Raw genomic sequence first — 26,479 nt, 5'->3', positions numbered from 1 at the left:
AGGCAGCCAAGTGGAGTAGATAGAAGAACAAATCTCAGATATACCTCCCCTGAAGATAAGCGGCATGAGATTTCTATGCAGTAAAGAAGCAGAGTGATTTTAGGCCTGAGGAAAGGTGATTGGAGGTAGGGGAACGGTGAAGTAATTGGTGTTCTTTGCAGATGTATCTGAGTTACATGCTTCTTGAGATGTTAAAAAATGAGGTACTTAGCATGATCTGAGGGTGGAGTTTTTGGCCCTCTAACGTCAAAAGGTCATTCACTGAACACCTGCACAGGCCCAGTTTTAGGGTCAGTGGTCCCAACCTATCTTAGCTGGCTGAAACTGAAGAAGAGCTGACTCCAAGTTTCTGAAAAACAGTGTAAGCCCCCAATACTTTAGGGACTCATACAACAGAGGTGTTATCTATAGGGGGCAGTTAAGGAGTCAAAAGAAAGAATTAAGGTGAGCTTGATCAGTGAAGTTAGGTTACAAGCAGAGGGGTTTTTAATAAGCTGTTACCTTAGCTGCTATTCTGTAAGACAAGCTCAAGAATTTCTTCTATTCACCAGTTTCTGTTAACTATAAGGGTACGGTTTCAAATAGATGATGGTCTCAAGAGTAATAAGCAGTTACTTCATCATGTTCTTTGTGGCAGGTTGCATTTTCTAAAGATGGTTGTAACAATATCTCCCTTTTCACATGATCTTTCAGTGTGATCTTGACTACTCTCTTATCCTGAGGTGAGGTTTATGTCCCCTTCCTTTGAATTTGAGTGGTCTTGTGAATCACTTGCAAGCAACAGAATATAGCAGAAGTTATACTATACTGACTTCCAAGATGTGGTCAGAAAAGGTGTGCTTCTATCCAACTTGCCAGAATACTGGTCTTGAATCTTCAGCAGCTCTGTAAGCAGTGTAGGCTGAGATTGCCATGCTATAAGGAAGCCCATACTACCTCATGTGGAGAGACCATGTGAAGAGGCTCTAAGATCAGGAGCTAGAACCTAGTTCAGTTAAAACTGCTTAGTTGAGCCCTTCCCAAATTCCTAACTTGCAGATACTGTGAGAGAGAATAAAATGATTATTGTTGTTTAAAAAACTTTTAGAGTGATTCTGTTACATAACAATAGATATTCAGAACATCAGTTCTCCTGAATCAGCTACTATATACTGAGATTTGACTGTACACAGATGTACAGTCAGTGATACACCCTAGTGATTTGTTCTGGAATTTGAACATTAACTGTATTTTGATCTTTTACCTTTGATATATAAAACTTTTTTCTACCATTCTTTCCCGTACCCACTTGGAAAAGCCATTCCATCCTTAAATATTTAGTAGATTGTATTTTGGTAATTGAAACTGTGTCATGTGTATAAGAAAGTACCCATGGTATGTTTGTTGTGGCATGAGGGCATTTGATCATCTTTAGAAGGCCTTTTGCTCTGTACCTTAATTTTAGTTACCAAAATATTTGGCCTTCTATTAATTTCCTAGGGCTGCTGTAACAAAGTACCACAAACTGGGTGGCTTGAAACAACAGAAATTTATTGTCTCGTAGTTCTGGAGGTTAGAGGTCCAAAATCTATGCTCTCTCTGAAACCTGTAAGGGAGTCCTTCCTTGCCTCTTCGTAGTTTTTTTCTTGGCAGTTTTGGCACGTCTTGGCTTGTAGCTGTGTAACTCCAGTCTCTGCTTTTGTTGTCACGTGGAGTTCTCCCTGTGTGTGTCTGTGTCTTCACGTGCCCTTTCTCTTGTAAGGACACCAGTGATGTTGGTTTACAGATCCACTCTGCTCCAGTGTTATGTCATTTACCTTAATTAATTACACCTTCAACAAACCTGTTTCAAAATAGGGTCACATTCTGAAGTACTAAGGGTTAGGATTTCAATATATCCTTTTAGGGGGAACACAGTTAAATCTGTAACAGTCTTCTAGGGAGATGGGTATAATTATGTTTTAACCATTTACACAATTTTATTCCAGATTAGATGTGAATGGGGTTTTTAATCAGTGACCATGAAGCTCTTTTCTTTGTACTTTAAGTCTCCCTTGCCTCTAGCATATACAATAGTACATATAAAATTTGATAGTAATTTTTAACTGTTTAGGCTCATTGACCCTTTTGAGAATCTGATAAAAACAGTGGGTTTTTCCCCTGGAAAAATGTGCAGATGATATGCATGGGAGTGCATACTTGTACACACATACATACAAACACTCGCAACAATATTTTACATGAAACTTTAACATATTCTTAGATTCCCTATCCCGCCCCTCTAACCCTATTCATGAACTTCTGGATTAAAGAGTATTAATTTCTATCTGATAGAAATACTCAATCTCCATTTCCCTTTCAGTGGAAAAACAAGTGAAAATTTAGAGTGTTATGCACAGTAACTCTAGTAATAGTGGAATAATACGCAATGGACATTTCGACCGTGCTGTGGTTTCCCATTGATACTCTTCTCAGCAGTTCATTTTTCTAAATGTAGTATATTCAGAATCTTTTATTTACAACAAAGGTTGGCAAACTAGGATCTGCAAACTGTCTTCCTGTTTTTGTAAATAAAGTTTTATTGGAATACAGCCATGCCCATTTATTTAACTTAAATGTTCATGGCTGGTTTTATGCTCCAAATGTCAGAATTGAGTAGTTGCTACTAAGATTATATGACCCACAAGCTGAAAATGTTTACTACTTTACCCTTTAAAGAAACCTTTGCCAACTCTTCGTTTAGAATATTTTGGAATTAATTCCCTCCTTTTAAGGATATTTGAAGTTTTTTTGTTTGTTTGTTTGTTTGTTTTTTACTTTTTCAATCATGGAATCTAAGGGATATTAAAAGACCATTTAGCTCAGCATTCTATCTACTGCTGCTTGAATTTCCTTCAATACTCCTGCCAAGTGGTCCTCCAGCTTAGAGTTATAGGACAACAGGACAAAACAGCATTGGATGTGGCTGTGTTAAATATAAAATTGCCCCTGATTGGGAGTCAATCTGTAAATCCTAATGAACAGTTAGATGAAATAGCTAATTCTTTGTTTTCTCTCCCCGCTGTCTCCATTGTTAGATTTTTTACTTTGGGTTTGTTTACTTCCAAAAGGCACAGAGGAGCCAATTTTTAAGAGGAAGACAACTAAAGAGACCCTACTCTAAGGTATAACTGTAGGTGATGGAAATTTGTAGGAAACTGGAATGAATGTTTAGACATTGTCTAGAGACTTTTCATATCAGTGTTAAGTTTCCCTAAATAAATTTGTAGCACCTAAAACATGAAACTAAGAGTTCTTGCAAATACTCTATCAGTTTTTACTATTTATGTTCAATAAATACTGAAGAAAGAAATATACAGGCAGAGCCAGTCTAAAGTTCACTGCAGGACTGTATTTGGGAGTTTTGTGTACTTGACTTCTCTGTGAATATGGTGAACGTAGGGATTCTCTCAGGAGATGGGGGGGGGCATCTGATTCCAAGATCAACATTACTCTGATGTGGGAAGAATTTTTCACATTCCATTTAGGAAATCCAGCCTATTAAGAGTCCTGTTAAGCAACAGTTTTATAGTTAAATCATCACCTGGTTTTTAATCTAAAAAGTAGATTTTCTATCTAAAAAGGAAATGAAATTAAAATTTTAAGACATAAAGATTAGCAGAAGAAAGATAATACCTTTTTTAAAAATACAATGGTAGTCTTTTATTTTCACTATAAAAAAGATTTTTCAGACTTGTTTCCCAATAGATGAAAAGTTTGTCAAGTGTTATAAGACAAAAGATAGTGGAAACTAGCTAATTGAGGGGAACGTCAGTGCTTTCAAATATTTTTTTGGTACCTTTTGATTTTTCCATTTTACAAAAACAGTGGTTTTTAAAAATAGGTAGTACACGCACTTACTACATAATTGAACAATGAACAAAAGATATATAGTGAAAAGTAAATGCCCATCATCTCTGTTCCCAAGTTATCCAGTTCTCTCTCCCAGAGGCAGCCATCTTTACTGGTTTTTTGTTTTGTTTTGTTTTGCCAGAGAAGTATGTATTTATAAGCATATGAATTTTTTCATTCCTTTTCCATAAAAGGTATTTCATATAGTATATTGCATCTTGGCTTTTAAATTTTATTATGAATGCTGTTGCATATCAATATTTGTTGAACCACCGCTTTCCTTTTTAGTTGTGGAGTATACTATTTATTACAGGAATATGCCAGTTTGTTTGCCCAGTCCCCTACTGGTGGACATTTAGGTTGTCAGTCTTTTGCTATCAATGCAGCAATGAATACATCAGCTCACACACACATGTAAGAATAGCTTCAGGCTAAATTTTTAGAAGTATAATTACTGGGTCAAAGGTAATGAGCGTTTAATATTTGATAGATAGGCCAGATTACCCCCCCATGGACACTGTACTAATTTGAGGCCCTACCAGCAATATAGGGGTCTCTGTTCCCTATGTCCATTTTATCTTTTTTGTGTGTCTTTAAGTCTCATAAGTGAAAAAAATCAATCTTGTAGTCCTAATTTGCATTTTTCTCAATGACTAAGGTTGAACATCTTTAAAGATGGATAAGAGCCTTTTTTTTCCTGTTTACTTTTTATTTATATTTTTTACCCATCTAGTTGTTCTATACCACCATCTACAAGTTTGAGAACCTCCAGGGTAGAGGGATTACCCAAGTACATTGCTACTAATAAAACTGTTCTGAGGCTAGTCTGATTTCCTACCTTAGGAAGCATTTAAAGGCTTGCTAACCCTTCTTTCAGCATAAGTAGGTATGGCTTGTCAGTTGTTTTTCAAGCCCTCAGAGGTTTGGTTTAAACCTACTTCTCCCAAAATCATTAATTTCCTTCCCAGAATTAAAAAATGAATATATGTGCATGTGAATATAATAGTATATAGTTCACAGATAATATAGTAATTAGTTTTACTTTGGTAGTAAAAAGATTTTCCTACTCTAAAAATTATACTCGTAAGTAAATGATTAATTATTTCCAGAAGAAAGGAGCATTAAATTTTTTTAGATTGAAATATCACTGATCGGACTGATTGCTAAGGGACCGTACCAAGAATCAGTGCCAAAGAAGTATGGGGAAGATGAATAAGGAAATGTAACTATGTGCCCAGCCTTTTATGTGTTATTACATTTAATCCTTATACATGATGCTATGAAGTGAAGGGAGAGGGTGTGTATGCTATATGTTTAAGAGATGAGGAAATTACAGAGCCAAACAGGTAGGTAAGCTCAGCCCCAAGATGAATGGATGAGCCTGGATTCCAACCCAGCCTTGCTAGACTGAGTCCATGGGTTCCCACTACAGCATGGCATTGGGTTATCTGAAAAGACTTGTTTCCGCAAAGGGCCTACCTTATTTATCAGGAAGCAGTTTATAGCAGGGCCAGACTTAACATAGTACTGAAATTGGCTTCTCTAGAGATTTGATTTCTTAATAGTTCAAGAGATGTAGGGGAGAAAAGACCTTTTTTGTGTCCTCTTATGTTCTAGGACTGATTCTTGTGAATTAAACTGACAAAGGACAGACTAATAAGAGAAAAGGCATACATACATTTTTTTAAAATGTGCATGAAGGCTTCACAGAAAAGAAGTGAAAACTCCAAAAGAGATGGTTAGACTTGAGAGCTTATACACCATATTAACAAAAGGTTATAATTATAGAGAAATGACTAGACAAAGGAAAAGGCATTTGGGCTACTAGTGGCAGTAAATTGTAGGAAGGTAAATATATGGGAAAACTAACAGAAGATGTAGGCTATTTTAGTAAAGTTTGTGCAAACTCATCTCAGTGCTAACTTTCTATACTTTTCATGGCCATGAAACTCACCCAAAGAGTCCTTCTTGTGGCAGTCCTCATTTCTTAGAAGTTTCTGCTTTTAATCAGATAAGGGAAGCTTTAAGAAGACTTCTTTCTGCATCTGTTGGATCTGTTCCTTCAGTTCAAAGTAACCTACATGCCATAGTGATATGCTTTGGGGTACAAATTCTGAACCTCTATGCTCCCTTAAGCAAAACTCACTGTTTTTCAAAAGTAGTTAAGTCCAACACATAATATATGTATTCATTATAGATTTTTGTATATCTTGGTATAGATATTTTTAGAAACATGTTTGAATTTTGTTGTTAATCTTAAGCATGACCCCAGAGCTTCTTGTCTTCTACCTTAGTTTATTACCTCTACTGCCCTTTTTTGTTTCCAACATTCCAATAAATGATTCTGTTTAGGAAAGGTCTTTCAGTGGATAGAGCAGAGTTGGAAATAAATCCACTAACCTTTTTGGTAAGTGCTTATTTCTTAACCTGAGAATGATATCTTTTTATTTAAAACTGTAGTGGCAATAATTAAGTACATCTAGGTGGTCTTTTGAGTCAAGTTCTAAGTTTGACTGTACACCTCTTCCTTTCTCACTCTGTTTGGGTGCCTCTGGAAATGGCCCTTGGGGAAATACTGGTAAAGTCTAATTGCCTTTGAATTTTAATTGTTTAAGAGTCTACCTGAACCAGTCAGTAGTCTCATTTCTAAATTGTGTTGGTAGCCTATCAACTTTTATTGTGAAGTGGTACGGAATTTTAAGAATTTTTTTAGCCAGGATTTGCCTTATTTCATATGCTAAAATTTCTGTGGAGCACATTCTTGTCTCTTATAAGCCAAGAAGGCCCTGTAGTGAAGAATGCTGTTCCTCTTACAGTGAATCATACAACTTTAACAATGGAAGGGACCTTCTAGACAACCTCTTTAGTTTCTTTGAACTTCTTTTCCAGTGCTGTGCACTTAGACCTTACTCATGAGTTGTTGTCTTTACCTCACTATAAGACAAGTAGAAACTTTTTATACCCTCTATAAATGTGGAATTTAGTTAGGAAGATACTGGTTCAAAGTGAGTCAGACAAAGACAAATAAATGATCTCTCTTATATGTGGAATCTAAAAAAAATGACACAAATGAACTTATTTGCAAACCAGAAATAGACTCATAGAAAACAAACTGGTTTCCAAAGGGGAAAAGGGGTGGGGGTGGATAAATAAGGAGTTTGGAATTAACATATACACACTACTATATATAAAATAGAGAAACAACAAGGACCTACTGTATAACACAGGGAACTATATTAAATATCTTGTAATAACCTGTAATAGAAAAGAATCTGAAGAAGAATATGTGTATGCGTAATTGAGTCAGTTTGCTGTACATCAGAAACTAACACACTGTAAATCAACTATACTTCAATTTAAAAATTTTTTAAGAAAAAGAAGATACTGGTTCACATTTGTCTTGTCCATATATGTGTGCTGAGTGACCTTAGACAAAATTGCTAGCTTCAAGCCCATGGGCCTGCCTCTTTCTTGTTCCTTCCTCCTACCCCACCCTAATCTCCATATACTTATTCACATTTGTCTTTCTGTTTAGCAAGTGTCTGCAACAACTAGTTGACAGTATATTAAAAGTTTTAATTAATTTGAGTTGTTTTCAGCTCTAACACAAGCAAAAGAATTCCCATTTCTTGGCACTAAAGGATTGCTTTTTTAAAGTAGATTTTTGTGATTTTCTTGTTATTGTAATACCCCAGCCTCTAACTTTAATTGCTTTGTCTATTTAAAGAATTTTTTTTTAAAGTTGAAAATGAGAGAGAGGATCTTCTCTCTATTTATCTTAACTAGGTTTCTAAAACGAATGAGACAACATGATTGGCCTTCCATCAATATTAGGACTTTTATTAAGAGACTGCAATTATTTTACAAGGGTGCAGTTTATATTGAGTAGGTGATTGCTATCTTAGAATCTCTCTGTGGTTTCTCCATTTGTGTTCATTTCAGGCTCTTTTTGCCCGTGAGACCTGCATGTTCTCCTTTTACAGATAAGGAAACAGGTTCAAAGTAGTAGTTTTATCTTAGGATCTCATAGTTTCAAAGTGGCAAAGCCTGGACTTTAACTAAGATACATTCATCGCTAGGAGTTTAAGTAGCTTTTTAGTATGTTCTCTTAATGTAAATATAAATGCATAACAAAAAACCCACTGGGAAAACTCATTTGAGGAAGAAAGCCTTGAAAATAATTGATATTTGGTACCCACCATTTTGCTGGTCTTCGGAAAGATTTTGCCTCTTTAACTTTTGAACCACAGGATAAGGTTTTTTTTTTTTTTAAAGAAAATACCCAGCTGCCACTGCTAGGTGGTGTTTCCTAAGGCAGCGCAAGTACAGTGAAAATAAATTTGCATCACATTTCACAGCTCCTCTACCCTGGCACATGGAATGGTACTACTGCTTTCCTTATTGCAGTGCTGCAGCTTCTTTTCAGTAGATGATCAGAGCCTTAAATATCTCACTGTGTTGTAGAATCACATAGTATGAATCTAGACAGCATGTGCTGGGAGAATCGGTAGCACTTTTTTCTTGACTTCTGCTTTTCCTGTAGCTTCTGGCCATCTGGCAGGACTATGTGAAAGATGTGATGTCTACACTTTTCCTTTAAAAGAATTCTCATTTGTGCTGGCTTTGCCATTAAGTTAATAGGGTAAAGTGTACTGGTGGGTGGAATACTTCCAAGAATACCTGGAGACAGTTTAAAAATACTTGGTGCTTGTAGTGTTTTTGGTTGCTTTGTGATAAGTGGGGGAGTTGTGGGAATTCTGTTCTTTCTTCCATGAAGAAAACCATAAAGCTTTATATTTATAGTAGGATAAAATCACATGCAAGTAGCTTTAAGATAGTTACCTAAAACTGATAAAAAGCAGTTTCATTCTGCCACTCTTAGCAGATAATCTTTATACTGTTAAGGAGAGAGAGTTGTTTGGTAAAAGTTTTCTGCTATTTGGTGTTAACAGATATGTTGTTTAGGGTTTATAGGGAGGGTGTCCTGGTAGATGAGGAAGAAAGCACATAGTTATGTTTTCTTTAGGGTTAAGCCAATCACATAGTCAGGCTATAAATCCTCAATTATTAAAGGAAAAATTGCTTAATATCTTTTTCTGTCTTAAATACATGTTAACACCTGTAGAAAACTTCCTGGTGTCTGGTATTTAGTAGATTCTTAACAAGTATTTGTTGAAGTAATTTTTACATATAAAGAAAATGAAGCTCAGAGAATTAGATAACTTGTTCTAGGTCATGTGCTCAGGATACTGTGTTTAACATGTATTTAGAATGTAATTGTCATTAATGCCTACCAGATTCCTCAGGTATATTGATGCAGAATTATTCTTTATTTGTCCCCTGTGAGAACATTTTAATTTTAATGCTCTGTAGTTTTAATTAGGATTTGGGTCAGTGAAATCTTGAAGTAGTCTTATTGAGGACCTGAAGCAGCTTGTAAGTAGTGTAAACTGGAACACTCTTGAAAAGGGGACTCTAATCAAAATTAAGCTTGGATAATGTATAGAACCATGTTCCAGACAAACCAGGACATATGGTCACCCTATGTTTGCTTTTACTTTTAAAAGTAAACTTTTTATTAATGTGTAACATACGTTTAAAAGGTCCATATGTATAGCTTGATGAGTTTTTAAAAATGAGCCACCCAAATCAAGAAATAGAGCATAACCAGTATCCCAGAAGCCTCCCTCACACACACCCTCTTCTGGTCACTACCTCTTCCTGCCATGGGAAATAACCATTGTTCTGACTTTTAACCATATATGAGTTTTGCCTGTTGTTGAGCTTTATGTACATGATAGAATATAATATATTTTTTGTATCTGACCACATTGACTCAGTGTTCTCTTTGTGAGCCCCATCCATGTTGTGTGTAGTGTAGTGATAGTTACTTCATTTTCATTGTTTTTTAATATTCCATTGTATAAATTGTATGAATATAGTACAATTTATATGATAAACTGTTGACAAACATTTGGATTTGTAAAATTTGGGGCCAGTAAAATAGTGCTGCTGTAAACATTGTTTATAAGTCTTTTGGTAAATACATGTATTCATTTCTGTTGGGTGTATCATTAGGAATGGCATTGCTTTATCACGTTAGTGATTATTCAGCTTTATTAGGTAGTACTACTTTTACTAAGTGTTATACCAATCTGTACTTTCTCTAGCAGTCGGTGAGAGTTCCAGTTTTTCTACCTGCAACCTTACCAATGCTGTGAATTGTCTGTCTTTTTTATTTTAGCCATTCTGGGGACAGTGTAGTGGGCTGACATTGAGGTTTGATAACTGATGAAGTTCAGCCCTTTTTATGTGCTAATAGGCCATTTGGATATTTTTTGTAATGCCATTTGGATACTCTCCTTCTTTATGCTTCCTTGTGTCCATTAAGCCTTTCCCATTTTTCTATTGTTTTTTCTCTTACTGACTTCTAGTTCTTCATATATTCTCAATAGTAATCAGTTGTCATTATACATAATTACAGATATCTTTTACCTGGTTTGCCTTTTCTCCCTATTAATAGTGTTGTGACATGAACTCAGTTTTAGTGTCTTCCAATTTGTCCATATTTTTCCTTTTTGATTAGCACTTCTTGTGTCTTATTAAAGGAATGTTTGCCTACCCTAGGATCAGTGGAGATATTCTCTGTCATCTTCTAGAATCATAATTATTTTACCTTTCACATTTGGGTATATAGTCTACCTGGAATTCATTTTTGTGTGTGGTATGATATAGATAAAATCAAGATTCATTTTTTTCTGTATGGATATCCAGTTGACTATACTATTTACTTCTTGTCCACATACTACATTTCTGTAGCTTTATAATACATCTTGATATGTGGTAATGTAAGTTCTCCAGGTTTGTTATTCTTCATGCTTGGCTTGGCTTTGCATTTCTGTAACATTTAAGAATCTTAGTTTCCACACACAGCTTAGATATTGATTGGGATTATATTGAATCTAAGGGTGGTGAGTTGACATCTTATAAAGGTGTCTTCTGATCCAGGAATGTAGTATATGTCTCCATTTAAGTGTTGTTTAATTTCTGTTTTGTAGTTTTCAGAATACTAGTCTTAAACATCCTTTACATTTATTTCTAATATTTGATGTTTTCAAAAAAATGATTCATTGGGGTGAAATTCACATAATATAAAATTAACCATTTTAAAGTGAAAAATTCTGTGGGATTTATTACATTCACAATGTTTTGCAGCTGCCACCTGTCTAGTTCCAAAACATTTCCATCACTCAAAATTAAAGCTCTTTAAGCAGTTTTCCTCCACTGCCCTCTCTCCTCGCTCCTTAGCCCCTGCCAACTACCAGTCTGCCTTCTGTCTCTATGGATTTATCTCTTTTGGATATTTCATATAAATGAAATCATATAATATATGATCATTTATATCTGACTTTTTCACCATGCTAATGTTTTTGAGGTTCATCCCCCATTGTAGTATGTATTAGTAATTCATTTCTTTTTATGACTGAGTAGTATTCCATTATATGTATATATCAATTTGTTTATCCATTCATCTGTTGATGGACATTAGGATTGTTTGTACTGTTTTGCTGTTTTGAACAGTACTGCTGTATACGTGTGTACATATACTTGTTTTGAGTATCTATTTGCAGTTTTTTGGGGGTGGAATGAAGGCCATGTGATAATTCTGTGTTTAACTTTTTGAAGAACTGCCAAACTTTCCCATAGCAGCTGAGTCATTTTGTTTCCCTTTGGCAAGGTACATGAGTTCCAATTTCTTTACATCTTCACCAGTCAATACTTGATATTTTCCATAATTTTTTGGTATTTTTGATGGTATTCTAAGTGGTATAGGTTTTTTTTTTTTTTACTTCATTTTCTGTGTGTTGCTGGTGTATAGAAATACATTTATTTTTCCCACATAAACCTTGTATCTAGTGACCTTCTTAAATTTACTTGATAATTCTGATTGTTTATAGATTAAATTTTCTACATCTGAATTTCTGATTTCCAAATGCTTTCTTATTCTTTTTTTTTTTTCATTATAGTTTCTTATTTGATGGATGCGATATACTTACGAATGGCTTGGAGGGTATTAGAGTTCAAGTTTTCTTTAAATTTTTCATTATAGTTTTCGCTGTGGTCGGTTCTGTTGCTTTTTATTTTGGTCCTTAATTTTGTAGGTATCTCTTAAATATCTGGTGATCTGTGGTTATCCATATTTATGAAGGACTAGACTGTTGGTTTTGGTAACTGATACTGGCTTCCTCTCAGTTTTTTGAGATCTGTTTTTCCAAAAGAGCTTTTCTTCAAGTGGAATTCCCAACTGAGAGCTCTGCATAAGTTTGTTTTAAAGGCCAGCAGCAGCCAGATAGTATGAGGACCTAAAATTTATTTCTGGGGCCCAGTGCTCTGAAGACTTTCTTTTGGTTCTGTTTGTTTACTCTCTCATTCCTCCACTTCCTCACCTCCATTTGCGGATCTTTAGATCATACTCAAGCTCAGCCCTACTTCTGTTTTGTCCCTATCACCAATGCTGGATGTTTTTCTCAGCAGATCTTGATAGTAAGCCTGAGAACTAAAATTTATACAGGAAGTAAGACTATCAGAAGTGGCTCTGCTGTTCTGTGAGCAATCTTTAATTACCTTTATTCCCCTATGCTTTGATTCAGACTCTTGATCCTGAGCTTGGTGTTTAGGGGGTTGGGGCAGTTCTTGCCTCCTTATGGTCCTTTTCCTGTGTTTGCCTGGGTTGTTATTTCTTCTGCTATGGCTTCTCTGTCAATTTAGTCTCATCTATTTCTAATGGAAATTCTTTTTTCCTTCCTTCCTGCCTGCTGCTGCTTTTCAAATTGTTATGAATTTATTCTTTTTATAATTGTGAAAATTTTGAACATAAAATACACGTATTTACTCCTCAGCTTAGAGAAAACAAATACAATGAAAGCTCTTTATTGCCTTTTCTAATTGTATTACACTTTCTCTCATGTATCTATTAATATTATTGTGTGTGCATTTCTAAACAATAAATAGCATTGTTTTGAATGTGCTGAGCTTTGAATAGTGACATATTTCATGAATCCTTCTGCATCTTGTTTTTTTCCATTCATCGTGGTTCTTTTGTTTGTTTATTCTCTTAGTTGACTGTCTTTTCTGCTGTTTCAGTGGAATTGGGTAGGGAGGATAAGTCAGCCTGTGTATTTCTTACTATGACTGTTTTTAAAAGGGAGATTTGAGCACCTTTTGGATATATTGTCACTATAGACATGTAGGAGAAAGGACTTGGTGTTAACCTCTTCTTGTTTCAACTGGTGGTGATAGGTGAATATGACACCCCACCATGTTATACAAGCTAGGCTATTGAGTCTTGCTGCTGACCTCTATTTGGCGTTATAAATACTTTCAGAGACAGAGAAACACCATTTGTGTTTCAGATTTAACTGAGGTTTAAATGAAGATTTGGGTTCTTATTGCTGAAGGAATTTTTAGAGGTCGTTTGGTACAAACTATACTAACAAAACTCAGGCGCAGAGAAGGTGAGTGGCTTGTCTGAGGTGATCCAGGGAAAAAGCACAGGGATTAGAAGCTAGTGTCTCAGTTCTGTGTAGTTTCTGCCTTACCACAATGAACCAGAGGTTAATATCCCCTCTTGTTAATATTCAACTATGATTTTTACCAGTTCTTTAAAATACTTACTTAACTACTAAGAGATTTTTTAACTTCTAGTACATAACAATGAACATAAATCTTTGAACTGATGCTTATTTGTCATGTTTTCCTTAGGATCAGAATGGTTTCAATCCCAGAATACTATGAAGGCAAGAATGTCCTCCTCACTGGAGCTACTGGTTTCCTTGGGAAGGTACTTCTGGAAAAGTTGCTGAGGTCTTGTCCTAAGGTGAATTCAGTGTATGTTTTGGTGAGACAGAAAGCTGGACAGACACCCCAGGAGCGAGTAGAAGAAGTAATTAGTGGCAAGGTAAGTGTGGAAAATGATCATTTGGAGGAGAGAAAAACATCTTTGTTTGTGTGTATAATTACTGTAATCATCAACAGTTTGGTGTATTTCTTCAATACCCTGAAAAATATTAGTAAAAGAAATCCTATAGAACAGCAATAAACTGGATATGACTTGTGATCAGTAGGAGAAAAAAGCTTTCATCTATGGGGGGCAAAATTGAATAACAAATTCTAAATTACCTTTATGGTAGCTCTTTAATGTGTTTTTAGAATATTTAAGGCAGGTTATTTGTAATTACTAGATATTTTAAGTGGTTTTTAGAACAGTAACAATTAAGAGGTGGTTTCTAATTATGCTACTGTGCTGTGAGACACAGTGCTTTGATAACAGTTAAAAATTTGTAAGCACTAATTGCTCCCTACAACAGTATTAGGAGGTGGAGGTAGCAAAGTCACATATTCCCATTTGACGAATGAGAACATGATGACAGAGAGATAGTACAGAATACAAGAATATGTCATACATTTTGAACCTTAAAAAAAAAAATCACTGAGAAAAAATGGAAATGAGCTGGAATAAAATTATTTCACAATCAGAAGCTTTTGAATTTTCTCAAAATGAATGAATTTATCTGACATTTAACGATGGTGGTTTAGTGCAGTAGCTATGTAGTTTTTTAGTTATTAGGTAGGTATCTGATACCGTTTAAGCTTCTAGGGCAGCTGACTTACATACTAACAACAACAACAAAAAAAACCCCAAAACCCCAGAAACCTCTGAGTTGCTCTGAGCAAAGAATTGCTGAAAAAGTGTCAAAAGATATGATGACTAATTATTGATGAACAACTTTCTAGAATTAAGAAATAATTTATTAGACATTTGTATTCCAGTCTGTTTTGATCTTTCAATAGGAATCCATAGTTAATAATGACTAATATTTATTGAGTGCTTACCTTGTGCCAAGCACTGTGTGCAAAGCACCTTTATATGTATTTATCACAACTCTATAGCATAAGTACTGGTGCTGTTCCCATTCTATAAGGTTACATAGTGCTAGATCCAGTGTCTGTGAACTCTGACAATTGAACCTAGAGCTTATGCTCTGATAGGCTAGATGTTGATATATCCCATTTTACAAATATGGACAGTGAATCTCAGAAGCTGTCATTTTATCTGAAGTTGTGTAGCTAATAGATGCCAGAGGTAACACAAATGACTTGATATAATAAATTTCTTTCTAGTTTATAACATTACTTCCCTAATAGATAAAAAAGTAAGGCAAAGATGATGGAAGGCTTTTTGATACAGTGGGGAAAGTAATCTTGAGTGTTGGATAGCTTACTAGTTGTAAGAGTTGTAGCTGGTACACACTGAGTGAAAATAGCTTAATTTCCCAAAGCTGATGTCAAAAAGCTTGGTGCCCAAGTTGACAAAAATTAGAAGAGAAGATGACAAAATCAGAAGAAGGTGAAGGACGACTGAGAATAACAGAGGTAAAAACAGCAGGAATAAAAGTCAGTTTATGGGTTATGGCAGTAGTGGGAAGCTTGTGTCCTGGGAGTGACAAAGTATGATAACAGAAGGACAGTTAAGAGAGTAAAGAGAAAAGATGCACAATAAGACCTTTACAGGAGTATTTAAAAATTTAAATTAAATAAACTTTAATTTTCTAAACATCACAGCATTATAATAAAATATAATCACCAATATTCACTACAGTGACTTATAATAAATTAAGAAAAGGTTAAACTAGAATGTTTTCTTTACTAAGGTGTTAGATTATTTGAGAATGATTCCCATTCACATATAATTTTGGTTCAGAAAGATAAATTTCACTTATGTAAAGCCTCCATGTTTTTCTTGTTTATATTTTTTTCTGCTCATAAAGACCCACAGGGTTTTAACAGTGGGGTGTAAATTAATATTAGTTTTTCCTTTTAGAAATAATTTGAAACTATTATTAAGGCACTAAAGAATAATAATACTTATTACTTTTGTCTCTGCTGTTTATTAAGTCCCCATATGAAAACTTTAAATAATCCTTACTTTAACTAGAAAAACTTCTTTTCTCTGAATTACTTTTTAGAAACAAATCTACTTCTTAAAGGGCTACTCAGTGACAGTATAGCTCATATGGCTAGTTACACTCTAGTAGCGTCCTTCCCATTGCACTTGTGTTCTTCCTGTTTGCCCTCCCTCTGCAAAGATATATTGATTGAGTCCTTCTATAGGTATAGCAGTGAACAAAACAAAGTCCCAGCATTTCGGAATTTATATTCTAATTAGGGAGACAAGTTAAAGCAGATAAAGAGGGTTGAAAGTAATGGTGGTGCACTTGAGGTAAGATGGTCAGAAAAGTTCTCTCTTGAGATGACGTTTGGGCAGAGACCTGAATGAAGTGAGGAAGAATCCATGTGTGTATGCAGAGGAAGGGTGGTAAAGGTAGAGGAAACGGCAGGGGTGAAGGTTCTGAAATGAGAACTGCTCTGCAGGTTCAAAGAACATCAAAGCAAGCCGTGGTTTTTGTTTTATTGGAAGCTGAGTAAGGCATATTAAATAAATATCAAGTGCTAGAATATTTCCTACCAGCACTCGTCCTCTCCCCAAATGAGGTTTCTGCCTTTAAAAATTATTAGTTTTTTATTCTTTAAAATTTTTGCTCATTTGACTTGAGGAAGAGGGCTTCAAATGAATATTTATACTTAAACATGACAAAAGTATAGCTAGTGTTAACTTTAAACTCTTAGATTAAGGAATTACCACATGAACTTTCTAGGTACTTATTTTTAAAAATAAGATGTGGTTTAAACATAAAAACAGAGAATAGAGCAGTGGTTACCAGAGAAGAAGGGGTGGGTAGGGTTAGGGTAAAATGGGTAAAGGGGGTCAACTGTATAGTGACAGATGGAAACTAAATTTTTCATGGTGAGCACACTGTAGTGTATATAGGAGCCAGAATATAATGTCCTACTCATGAAACTTATGTAAACCAGTGTACCTCAATAAAAAAAGGCAAGTTTTATTTGTCAGTTTTATTATTGTTTCTAAATTCTCTACAGACAATTAAAAAAAAGATTTGAGTTAGCATTTCAGCATTTACCACCATAAAAGGTAGCTGCATAATAACTGTGCTTAAAGAATTTGCCTTCTTAAAGTGTGATAGGTACAAAGTTCATCTCCAGTTTCTTCCTGAGAACTGAGGATTGACTGTGTTCAGGATCCTTTTAAAATGAAAACTATTTGATAGCCTAGTATAAGGACATTTTTTAAAAACATGATTTAATTTGTAGCATTTTTCCCCCAAGTGATCATTAATTTTAACTTGTGAGCAAATTATTTGATAATGTAAATTGACTATAATGTATTGCAGACTAATATTACCCTATGGCTATACTTTTTCATATCTTCCAAATAGGTTGAAAGTTTCTGTCTATTTAAGGCAGTGATTCTCAAACTTTTGGTCTCTGGACCCCTTTACACTCTTAGAAATTATTGAGGACTTCAAAGAGGTTTTGTTTCAAATATCTTATTGATATTTATCATAGTAGAAGTTAAAACTGAGAAATTTTAAAAATTAAGGATATATGTATAGGCACTAATTCCATCGGCCATCAGAATGATGATGTCATCTATACATGTAGACTTTGGGAAATTCTTCTCTACATTTGTAAGAGAATGAAAGTGAAAAATGCAAATAATGTTTTAGTTTTAGTATGAAAATAGTTTTGACCTTGTGAACTACCTGAAATAGTTTCGGGAACTTTTAGGATCTTATTGTGCTTTGAGAACTGCTGCTGATTAAGAATATACAGTGTTACTTAGACCTTTGGGAACAGCCTTCTGGCACATTCTTATGGATATACGAAATAGGGGCAAATGTTCATGCTTTAAGGAGAGAGTTGACTTTTGGAGACATCCAAAATTAATGTGAAATCAAGCTTGGCAGTAGAGATTCAGAGAATGAAGTTGAAGTCAGAAACAAAAGTGATTAGAAAGCTATGAGTTCAGTTTTGGTACACATAAGGGCTCTAACTCTTTGACGTATCCCCTAAAGAAATGTTGATTATAACATTTGTTTTGAAATGAGAATGATGATCATTTGAATGTCTAAATTCTTATAGTCCTGTTGGAAGAAACCAAAATAGTAGCAAACCCTTACATCGAAACTAACCAGATTTTTTGCTTTGAATGAACTTCATATATCTTTGTTGTAACTAGTTGTCATGTCACATTAGCTTTTCTTTGACATCATACAGTAAACATTTATGTTGCTTTTATTTTTATTTAACTGTAAGATACACATTTCTGTACACTTCTTAGAAATTGAGACATTATCTCTATGCTTCTTTTTAACTATACAAATAGTTTACATTAGTCTCCTTTCACCTTTTTTTCTCTTTCTGATTCTTTGCTGAATCCTTTTGGAATTCCTTGCTTCCCTTAAAACCTTTGAGAAGGGAGTCATCAAGGGGGCTAGAAGACCACAAGTCTTATTTTAAGTAAAAATGCCCCCATGTATGTTTCGTTGTCATCTCTGCCCTTTGTGTACTCATCTTGGCATTTTATCATGAACTGCTATAATTGGTATACTTTAATTCCCTTCTCAACACCCACCCTCTCCCTAGTGAGAGGTTGTTTATTCTTACTCATTTTTTATTTTTCAGAAAACATTTATGGTGCATATTCAAGGCTGGGCACTTGATTTGATGTAACTGATTCAATTCAGGGATAAATAAGATAAAAGAGTCCCTGCCTTAATGGAGCCTACTGTCTAGATAGAGAGTTTTTAAGAGAGAGGATGGATAAAAGAGATTGTACAGGTGTTAAGAGAGACTGAGTAAGAGCTACTATTGAAATTGATGTCTTGGTTGGAATTGAGGGCCTGAGTAAAATGTAAAAGATTTGGGCATTTCCTCTGGGGTCTCCAGGCTATGCTTCTAAAATTTTTCCTCCATAGTAAGTCTAATTTGTAAAGAAAATTATTACCTTCTACTTAAAGCCTGAAATTTCATTGAACTTTTTTGGTTTAGTCTAAACATAAGACCATTATTTTCAGTATAAAAATGCTTTGCCCCCAAATATTTGTCTAAATATTTGACAAAATGCTTCATAAAATTATGTCATTGTATCTTATGCCTTTAATTCTCTCCTGGCACATCCTGCCACCTAATCCTAGGGACATGCATTCTCCCTTACGTATAGCATTGCTGGTAAATCAATAAAATGAGTCCTTTTTTATACTAAGTAGCAGTGAATATGTACACTTAAAGTTAGTAAGAAACTTACAGATAGAGCCTACTGTGATTTTGAAATAGGAATGAAGAGCATGGGCAAAGAGCATATACTATAGTGGGACATTGTTTTATAGCAGAATTTCCTGACCTCAGCACTGTTGACATTTTGGGCCAGATATTCTTTGTTATGGGGAGCTGTCCTGTGCATTGTAGGGTGATCAGTATTCCAAACGTCTGCTTCCCAGATGCTAGCAGCTCCCTCTCCTCACCATTCCAGTTGTGACAAAGCAAAAATATCTCCAGACATCAACAAATGTTCCCTGGGGGCCAAAACTGCCCCAAGTTGAGAACCACTGATTTAACAGTAATGTCTCTGGGAAAGAAATTCCATTGCTAATGAGGATTAGATTAAAATAGTTGACCATGAAATAAATTCTGGAAAGGTAAGAAAGCACATGAAAGAGGGCATTAGTGCCAGAAAGAGAAAGAAAAATACTATATGATATCATTCACATGTGGAATCTACAGAAAAAGAAAAGAAAAGAAAAAAGAACACTATGAACTCACCTACAAAACAGAAACAGACTCGCAGCATAGTAAACAATCTTATGGTTACTGGGGAAAGGGGGTGTGAAGGGACAGATTTGGGAGTTTGAGATTTACAAATGTTAGCCAGTATATATTGAAAATAAAAAAGTTTCTTCTGTATAGCACAGGGAACTATGTTCGATATCTTGTAATAACCTTTAATGAAAAAGAATATGAAAACGAATATATGGAATATATGTATGTATATGCATGACTGGGACATTGTGCTGTACACCAGAAATTGACACATTGTAACCGACTGAACTTCCATTTTAAATAAATAAATAATAAAAAAAGAGGGCATTAGTAGACTTAGTAAAGAAGGAACTAATTAGGGTACCAGTGGGTTAAAAGCACTGGAAAAGATGATACTGAATAAAGAGATAGTGGCTAGAGAGAGGAAGAGCCTTAAGTTTGAAAAGTAACTTATGAAGCGGTGTGATCATGTCTTGGTGATAGTGGTAGAGATATCTTATATGAAGGGGAATTAAAGGTCATTGGCAATCTGGGAAAATGAAAAACTGTGAATTCAGCGTGTTAAAGGTACTTTTTCTGGTCATTCCTCAGACTCCTTTTTCTCTGCTTGCCCCTTAAATATTCTTCAGAATTTTGTCCTAGGCCTTGATCTCTTCCTACCAGGTCCAACCACTTGTGTTTTATGTAAGATAAATGGTTGTATTTTAAATGAACCTTGGGGAAAGCTTCTTATAGTCTGGATCTAAGGGGCTGATCACTGCTGCTACCTGTGTGGTGAGCAAAATATATGTGGTCCCTGTCCGCATGAAGTTTATATTCCTTATCCCTCATATCTTATCATGGACTGTGCAGTCTCATAATACTGTAATATTACCCCTATTTTATTACTTTATTTACAACACTATATTTTAATTGTCCATTTAATTGTTTAATTTTTCCTATTAGGCTTTGAGTAGCTTGAGACAAAAGTCATTTTCTTGTTTTCTCAGTGTCCAGAAGGTGCTTGGTTCATTTGAAATGCTTAGTAAATATTTTATTAAATAAGAACTCATTAATGTTGAAGTCACTAGCCAACCGTGGCAGAGGGGAAGATTGTTATTTACTGAAGTCATCTAGGAAGGTGAAAGTGAGCACCATATGTGTTGTATAGACTTTCTTCCCATATTAAGAATCTCTGCTTAAACTGCAAGTATGGACTTTAAATGGAGTAGAGAGTTAGAGTGTAATAGAGTAATGATCTGGAGGTAGCATCAGTTTTCCTCTATAAAATCTGGGATAAAAAATTAAATTTGACTCACAATTGAATGGGACTTTACACTATAATCATCTTGCAATTTGATTCTTTAGGTAAATTTATTTCTTTGAGTATACTTAAGGAATACTAACTTTTCAGGTTAGAATCCTTATATATATGCTATTTCTCAAGTGTGTGCAGATTCAATCTGTATATTTGCTTGCCAACTTTTTTTTTCCTTTAGCGTACTTACTTTTTTTTCCCCCTTTAAAATTTTTCTAAGATTTTAGGAAGAATATGAGTAATGGTATTTTATTCTAATCTACTGAAAGGGACTAAAGCCCAAATAAAATGAAGTTATAAATTAAGGATTGGGTTTTAGAAATCCAGATAATCATTTTAATCTGTCCTGATATTTGTATTACTAACATCTGTTCTGAGGGATAATGTAATCTAATCAGCAAAGACATGGACAGCTCAAAGTTAGCTCTGCAAACTACCATCTCTGTGTCGTTGGCAAGTTACTTAATCTCTTTGTGTCTCAGTTTCCTCATCTGTAAAATAATAATGTGGGCCCCACCAGGTGTTTTTCATACAGAATGATAGCAATTAAGAATAGCAACCTTAGAATTTGCATAGTTGAAGTTTTTAAAATATTCATCATTGAGGGAGTGGGTTTTAGAGATTTGAAAAATACTGCCCTAAACTGTTTTTCCCCTTAATAGCTTTTTGACAGATTGAGAGATGAAAATCCAGATTTTAGGGAGAAAATTATAGCAATCAACAGTGAACTCACCCAACCTACACTGGCTCTTTGTGAAGAAGATAAGGAAGTCATCATAGACTCTACCAATATTATATTCCACTGTGCAGCTACAGTAAGGTTTAATGAAAATTTAAGGTAAGTAAAGGTATTTATATGATATTTGAACTTCAACAGAATTAAAAGATCTAATTCACATTCTACTTTTTAGTCAAGTTGCTTTGAAAATATTTGCTCTCTGTTAATTGTGGCTTTCAGTGTCCTACAGAGTGTTAAAAGAATTTCCTTCCTCTTGTTATCATTTTAAAACATTTGTTAGCTAGTATATGTTTGTTAGAAGAAGTTGCCATGAATTTAAATATGGGATAAGGAGGAAGCAAGAAATAGAAAGTGTGGAGTTGAAGAAAGAGAAATTTACCTTGGGTAGGAGTGTTAGTCTTAACAATAGTGTTTATTTGCTTGCCTCTCCATTCTTTCAGAAGCATATACCCCAACAGCTTCATTTTTCTACTTTACACATATCCATTTGAAAATTTTTAAAAAATTAAGCTCAGGTTTTGCAAAATAAGATTAAACAGCTTATAAATTGAAGTCATACCTTGTTCTTGTTTTAAAACTGTGGTATCAGCGTTAAGGACAGGGTACATTGGATATAAGTTCAATTTAAAAGTAATTTGGACTTCCTCCAAGATGCCTATTTCAAGAAAAAAATAACATTCTAAACAGTCACTATGTTTTAAAATTTCTAACAAATATATGTTTCAAGTAATGATTCTTAATTCAGAGCATTTTTTCTTTTTTTTTTAACATTTTTTATTGATTTATAATCATTTTACAATGTTGTGTCAAATTCCAGTGTTCAGCACAGTTTTTCAGTCATTCATGGACATATACACACTCATTGTCACATTTTTTTCTCTGTGACTTACCATAACATTTTGTGTATATTTCCCTGTGCTATACAGTATAATCTTGTTTATCTGTTCTACAATTTTGAAATCCCAGTCTATCCCTTCCCACCCTCCACCCCCCTCAGAGCATTTTTTCTTATGTTATGTCTGAAATCAGTTTTATAACGTTAATCTGATTGTATGGTCTTAGGCCATTTAAAATGATGCAGACTTCTTTAGGTTTCACAATTGCTTGAGGGGTATCTTCTTAAAATGTTTTTAAACTCAATTCTGATTATAAAGGGTTTTGAGATTATCCCCCATATTGTCTATAATATAGAAGTATAAATCTTAATCAGCATTACATTATGTAACGTGACAGTTAAATGCCAAAGCATTATAGCAGGTTTGCCTATATCACAAGTGTGTAATGTAATAGCCCTCTACATTTCTGTAAAAATGCCTTATAGTTTCAGGGTTTTTTCTCATTCATTATTTCATTCCATGCTTACATTATCCACTGTAATATAATGTACAAATCCATTTTATACTTGAGGAAGCTGAAGCAGCACTATGTAATGGAAAGGGCATGAGCGTTGGAATTACATACCTTAGTTCTAATCTTGACTTTATCCTTTATTATCTGATGATAGTAATTTACTTCTTAGTTCTTTCTATGCAGACGTCAAGTGTTCATGATTCAAAAGTGACAAAAGAATCTTACTAGAATGATAGTGTGATCTCATTTCATAAAATATGTGTTTACATGTATGTGTATTTATATACATGTCTTTTGATATTGGCCAATTATTTTCTTTGGATTCTGTGATTATAGGTAGTTTTTTAATATGAAATAGTCAGTCTAACAGATATTTTCCCCCCATAGTTCTAGCTTTCATTATTTTTTTCATAACTAAAAAGTATTCATGTAGCCTTCTGAAACTGTTTGCAAGAAAAAAAGGTATATAGATACTGGATAATTGTGGTATAGTTTTCATTGGCTTAAAGGGAAAATTAGATGCTTTTAAAGGGAAAATTAATTAGCTAACAGGCAACATTATTAGGGTGAAATTCATCCAAGTAACCTTTACAAGGAGGACCAAAGTATATTTTCAGGGAAGGTTCTCTCCTTTTTCTATTCCCTCAGGGTAAGCAAGATTGCCAGTAACGAAAGGGGAATCTTATTATTATTATTGTTTCTTCTTTTTACTAGAGATACCATAGTGGAAGGGACAGACAGGTGAACAAGAAAATTTATTGTTCTTCTCTTTCTTGTCAAGGCATGTATGTTTACTGACCTAACTCTAGTCATTACATTGAAACTTATTTTCTGATGCAACTCTAATGAATATTGTTGGCTAAGGTGTGTTACTGCAACATTAGATTTGGGCCAGTTGTTCTAAAATACTGTAGGTTGGCATATAATAACTACTTACAAAACAGTTACTCTTTATAACCACTTTTTAAGTTAATGATTAATAAAAAATAGATCAGAGCTTTTACTGCCAGGGCAAAAAAATCCAGACTTTATTCCCAATATTATACCCAATATATTGGGAGAAACCAAGATAAATTACACACAAATCCTATTTGTGAATTCCATATAGGCTAATAGAGGAGATAGAACATGCTTAAATAACCATAAAATAGGATAGGAAATACAAAGTTACTGTCAAAGAGCATACACTAAAGGGCTATGAGAGTTGAGAGGTGGCAGAGCTCATTTATTTTCAGATATGGTGGTTTATAAATCTTGAAGTGGGAAAAAATGTGTATCAAGATTAAGAATCATAAAGAAATACTGACAAAAGATGAGGGCAGTGGATATAGCTCAGTGGTGGAGCACATGCTTAGCATGCATGAGATCTTGGGTTCAATCCCCAGTATCTCCATTAAAAAAAAAAAAGGAGAGTGTTATTGAGGATAATAAAAGGAGTTACTTAAGTAATTGATCATAGGGTCTGGTATACCTTGGGAAAGTGAAGGTAGGAGGCCAGTGGAGTTGAGAGTAAACAAGTGTCAAGAGACAAGAGACCATGATAAGGACAGAAGACAGGATTAAAGGCAGAAATGGAAGGACAGATGGTGTGGCCTGAGGAAAATTCAGAGTATGAGATTTCAGAGATGGGGCATTTTGGGGTGAGAAGGTCCAGGGTAGGAATATGAGAGTAGGTGTTCCGAAAGGAGTGGAAGTAAAGATGGATGATTAGAAAAGATCAAGAAACTGTTGAGTCTAAGGGCATTGATTCTCAGACATTATAATGTATTATGAATCTTAAGAATTACTGGAAAATGTTTAAAAATGCAGAATCTTGGACTGTACTTGCCAAATTCAGATCCTATAGTTTTGAGATAATAACCAGGAGTCCTCATTTTTAGCAAGAGCCTTGGGTGTGATTTAAATTACAAATGTCTGAGTCCCTTACCCTGATTGATTAATTGGCCTCTAGACATCTTTGTCTGTATCTTCATTAAGTTTTAAAAAATCAGCAGCAATTGTGATGAGCTGTCATCTAGGTAGTATTTTCTCAGAGGTGGGGAAGGGGATGGTGGGAGAGAGATCGGAATGGTCTGAGAAACTTATTTAAAATGTAGTTTCCGAGGACTCAATTCAGACACTTAAAAGTGTCTAAGGATGAGGTCCAGCAATCAGCATTTTTTAATAAGCTCAAAGGTATCTGTCATGCCAAGCATGTGATCTCTGGTTTCAAAAGTCTTAGAAGTGTTACTATCGACATAGATTTTGAACAACGCAAGATGTCTGTAGAAGACAGGTGAACAAGAAAATTTATTGGCAGTTCCAAGTTGAGCTTTTTCCTTTTTTAAAGTGGTTTCTATGTCTACATTAATGATGGACTATAATTGTTCATTTTGCCCCTCCCAAAAGCCAGTGTTATAAAAGATGCATTTATGAATCCATATAACCAAAACATGCTGAGAATTTTATTTTTTGCTTAGTACTACTAAATGCTTTCTGATCTAACGTGTCAGGGACTGAGCATGAATTTCAGTGAAGTAGAAATTGGGAGGGGGGTGGTAAAACAGAGTGAGGATACCAGCCTGGCAGAGATACTGAGAATTACTTATGTGGGAACAAAAATGCCTTCAGGTATGGGCTGTCAGGTACCGATTGGTGGAAGCGGGTGGGTAGGCAAGGCAAAGGTGTGTTTCCTCTCTCAAGTTATTCCTTACTTTCAGTGACCCAGAAATTCTGTCAACATCCTCAGGAACCTGTAACAGAATATCCTTTGTGTCTTGCTCCCAAAACATTACTCTCCCTACCACTATTGTTTTGCAAATGCAAAAGAAAATAGCTCTTTGCCTTACAGTCTAGTGCACAGTATCCTCTTTGTGAAATGTCTTTTTTGCTAGATATCTATTTCAACAGATTTTTCCCCCTCGTTTGAGATAAGGAAGAAAAAAAGATACACTCATGATTGTAAGACCCCAATCCAACTAGTTCATTAAATTTTTTTTTCCTTCTAGTATGTTTTCATAGATTCTCAGATACTATTAAATTAAAATAAAGTAAGGCCCAGGAGTTTCTCCTCTCATGAATTATTTCTTGTTCCTGGTGACCCAGAACTTGTCCTGTCCTCAGGAACCTTGTAACAGAATATTCTCTGTATACCTTTTCCAAAACAGTACCCTCCCCATTCCCATTGTTTTGCAAAAGTAATAGGGTTCAGAGCACTGCTTTATAGTCAAGTGGACTGGATTCTGTGACATGTCCTGGCCTTTTAAAAGAATAGTTGGGTTTTTTTCTTACATACTGAAATGTAAGAATTTTAGAAAGTACTCAAAATTATTTTTATTAGAAAAAAATTTCCTGATGGTCTCTCTTTGAAAATATATTGTTTTCTGCAAAATATAAACAGAATTTGTGATTTTACTTATTGAAACAATTTCTGTATTTCTCTCTTCATAGTTATAGTTATCATGAAGTGGTATCTCATTATGTTGCTTACCATAATTTATGTAATA

General features: G+C 34.7%; 1 protein-coding gene across 2 annotated transcripts in view; it reads left to right on the top strand.

The window, feature by feature from the left end:
* The window catches only part of FAR1 (fatty acyl-CoA reductase 1), a 62,918-nt gene that overhangs the window by 11,893 nt on the left and 24,546 nt on the right, over positions 1–26,479 (top strand). For both annotated transcript variants that reach the window (XM_032488975.1, XM_014565302.2), the window contains 2 exons: positions 13,633–13,828; positions 21,568–21,743. In XM_032488975.1, the coding sequence (XP_032344866.1) occupies positions 13,640–13,828; positions 21,568–21,743 (365 nt within the window). In that variant the 5' untranslated portion in view covers positions 13,633–13,639. Of the gene's footprint in view, positions 1–13,632; positions 13,829–21,567; positions 21,744–26,479 lie in introns of those variants that run through there.

This window comes from Camelus ferus, chromosome 10, assembly GCF_009834535.1.
Source record: "Camelus ferus isolate YT-003-E chromosome 10, BCGSAC_Cfer_1.0, whole genome shotgun sequence".
Lineage (NCBI taxonomy): Eukaryota > Metazoa > Chordata > Mammalia > Artiodactyla > Camelidae > Camelus > Camelus ferus.
This window is presented reverse-complemented; position numbering and strand designations above follow the sequence as displayed.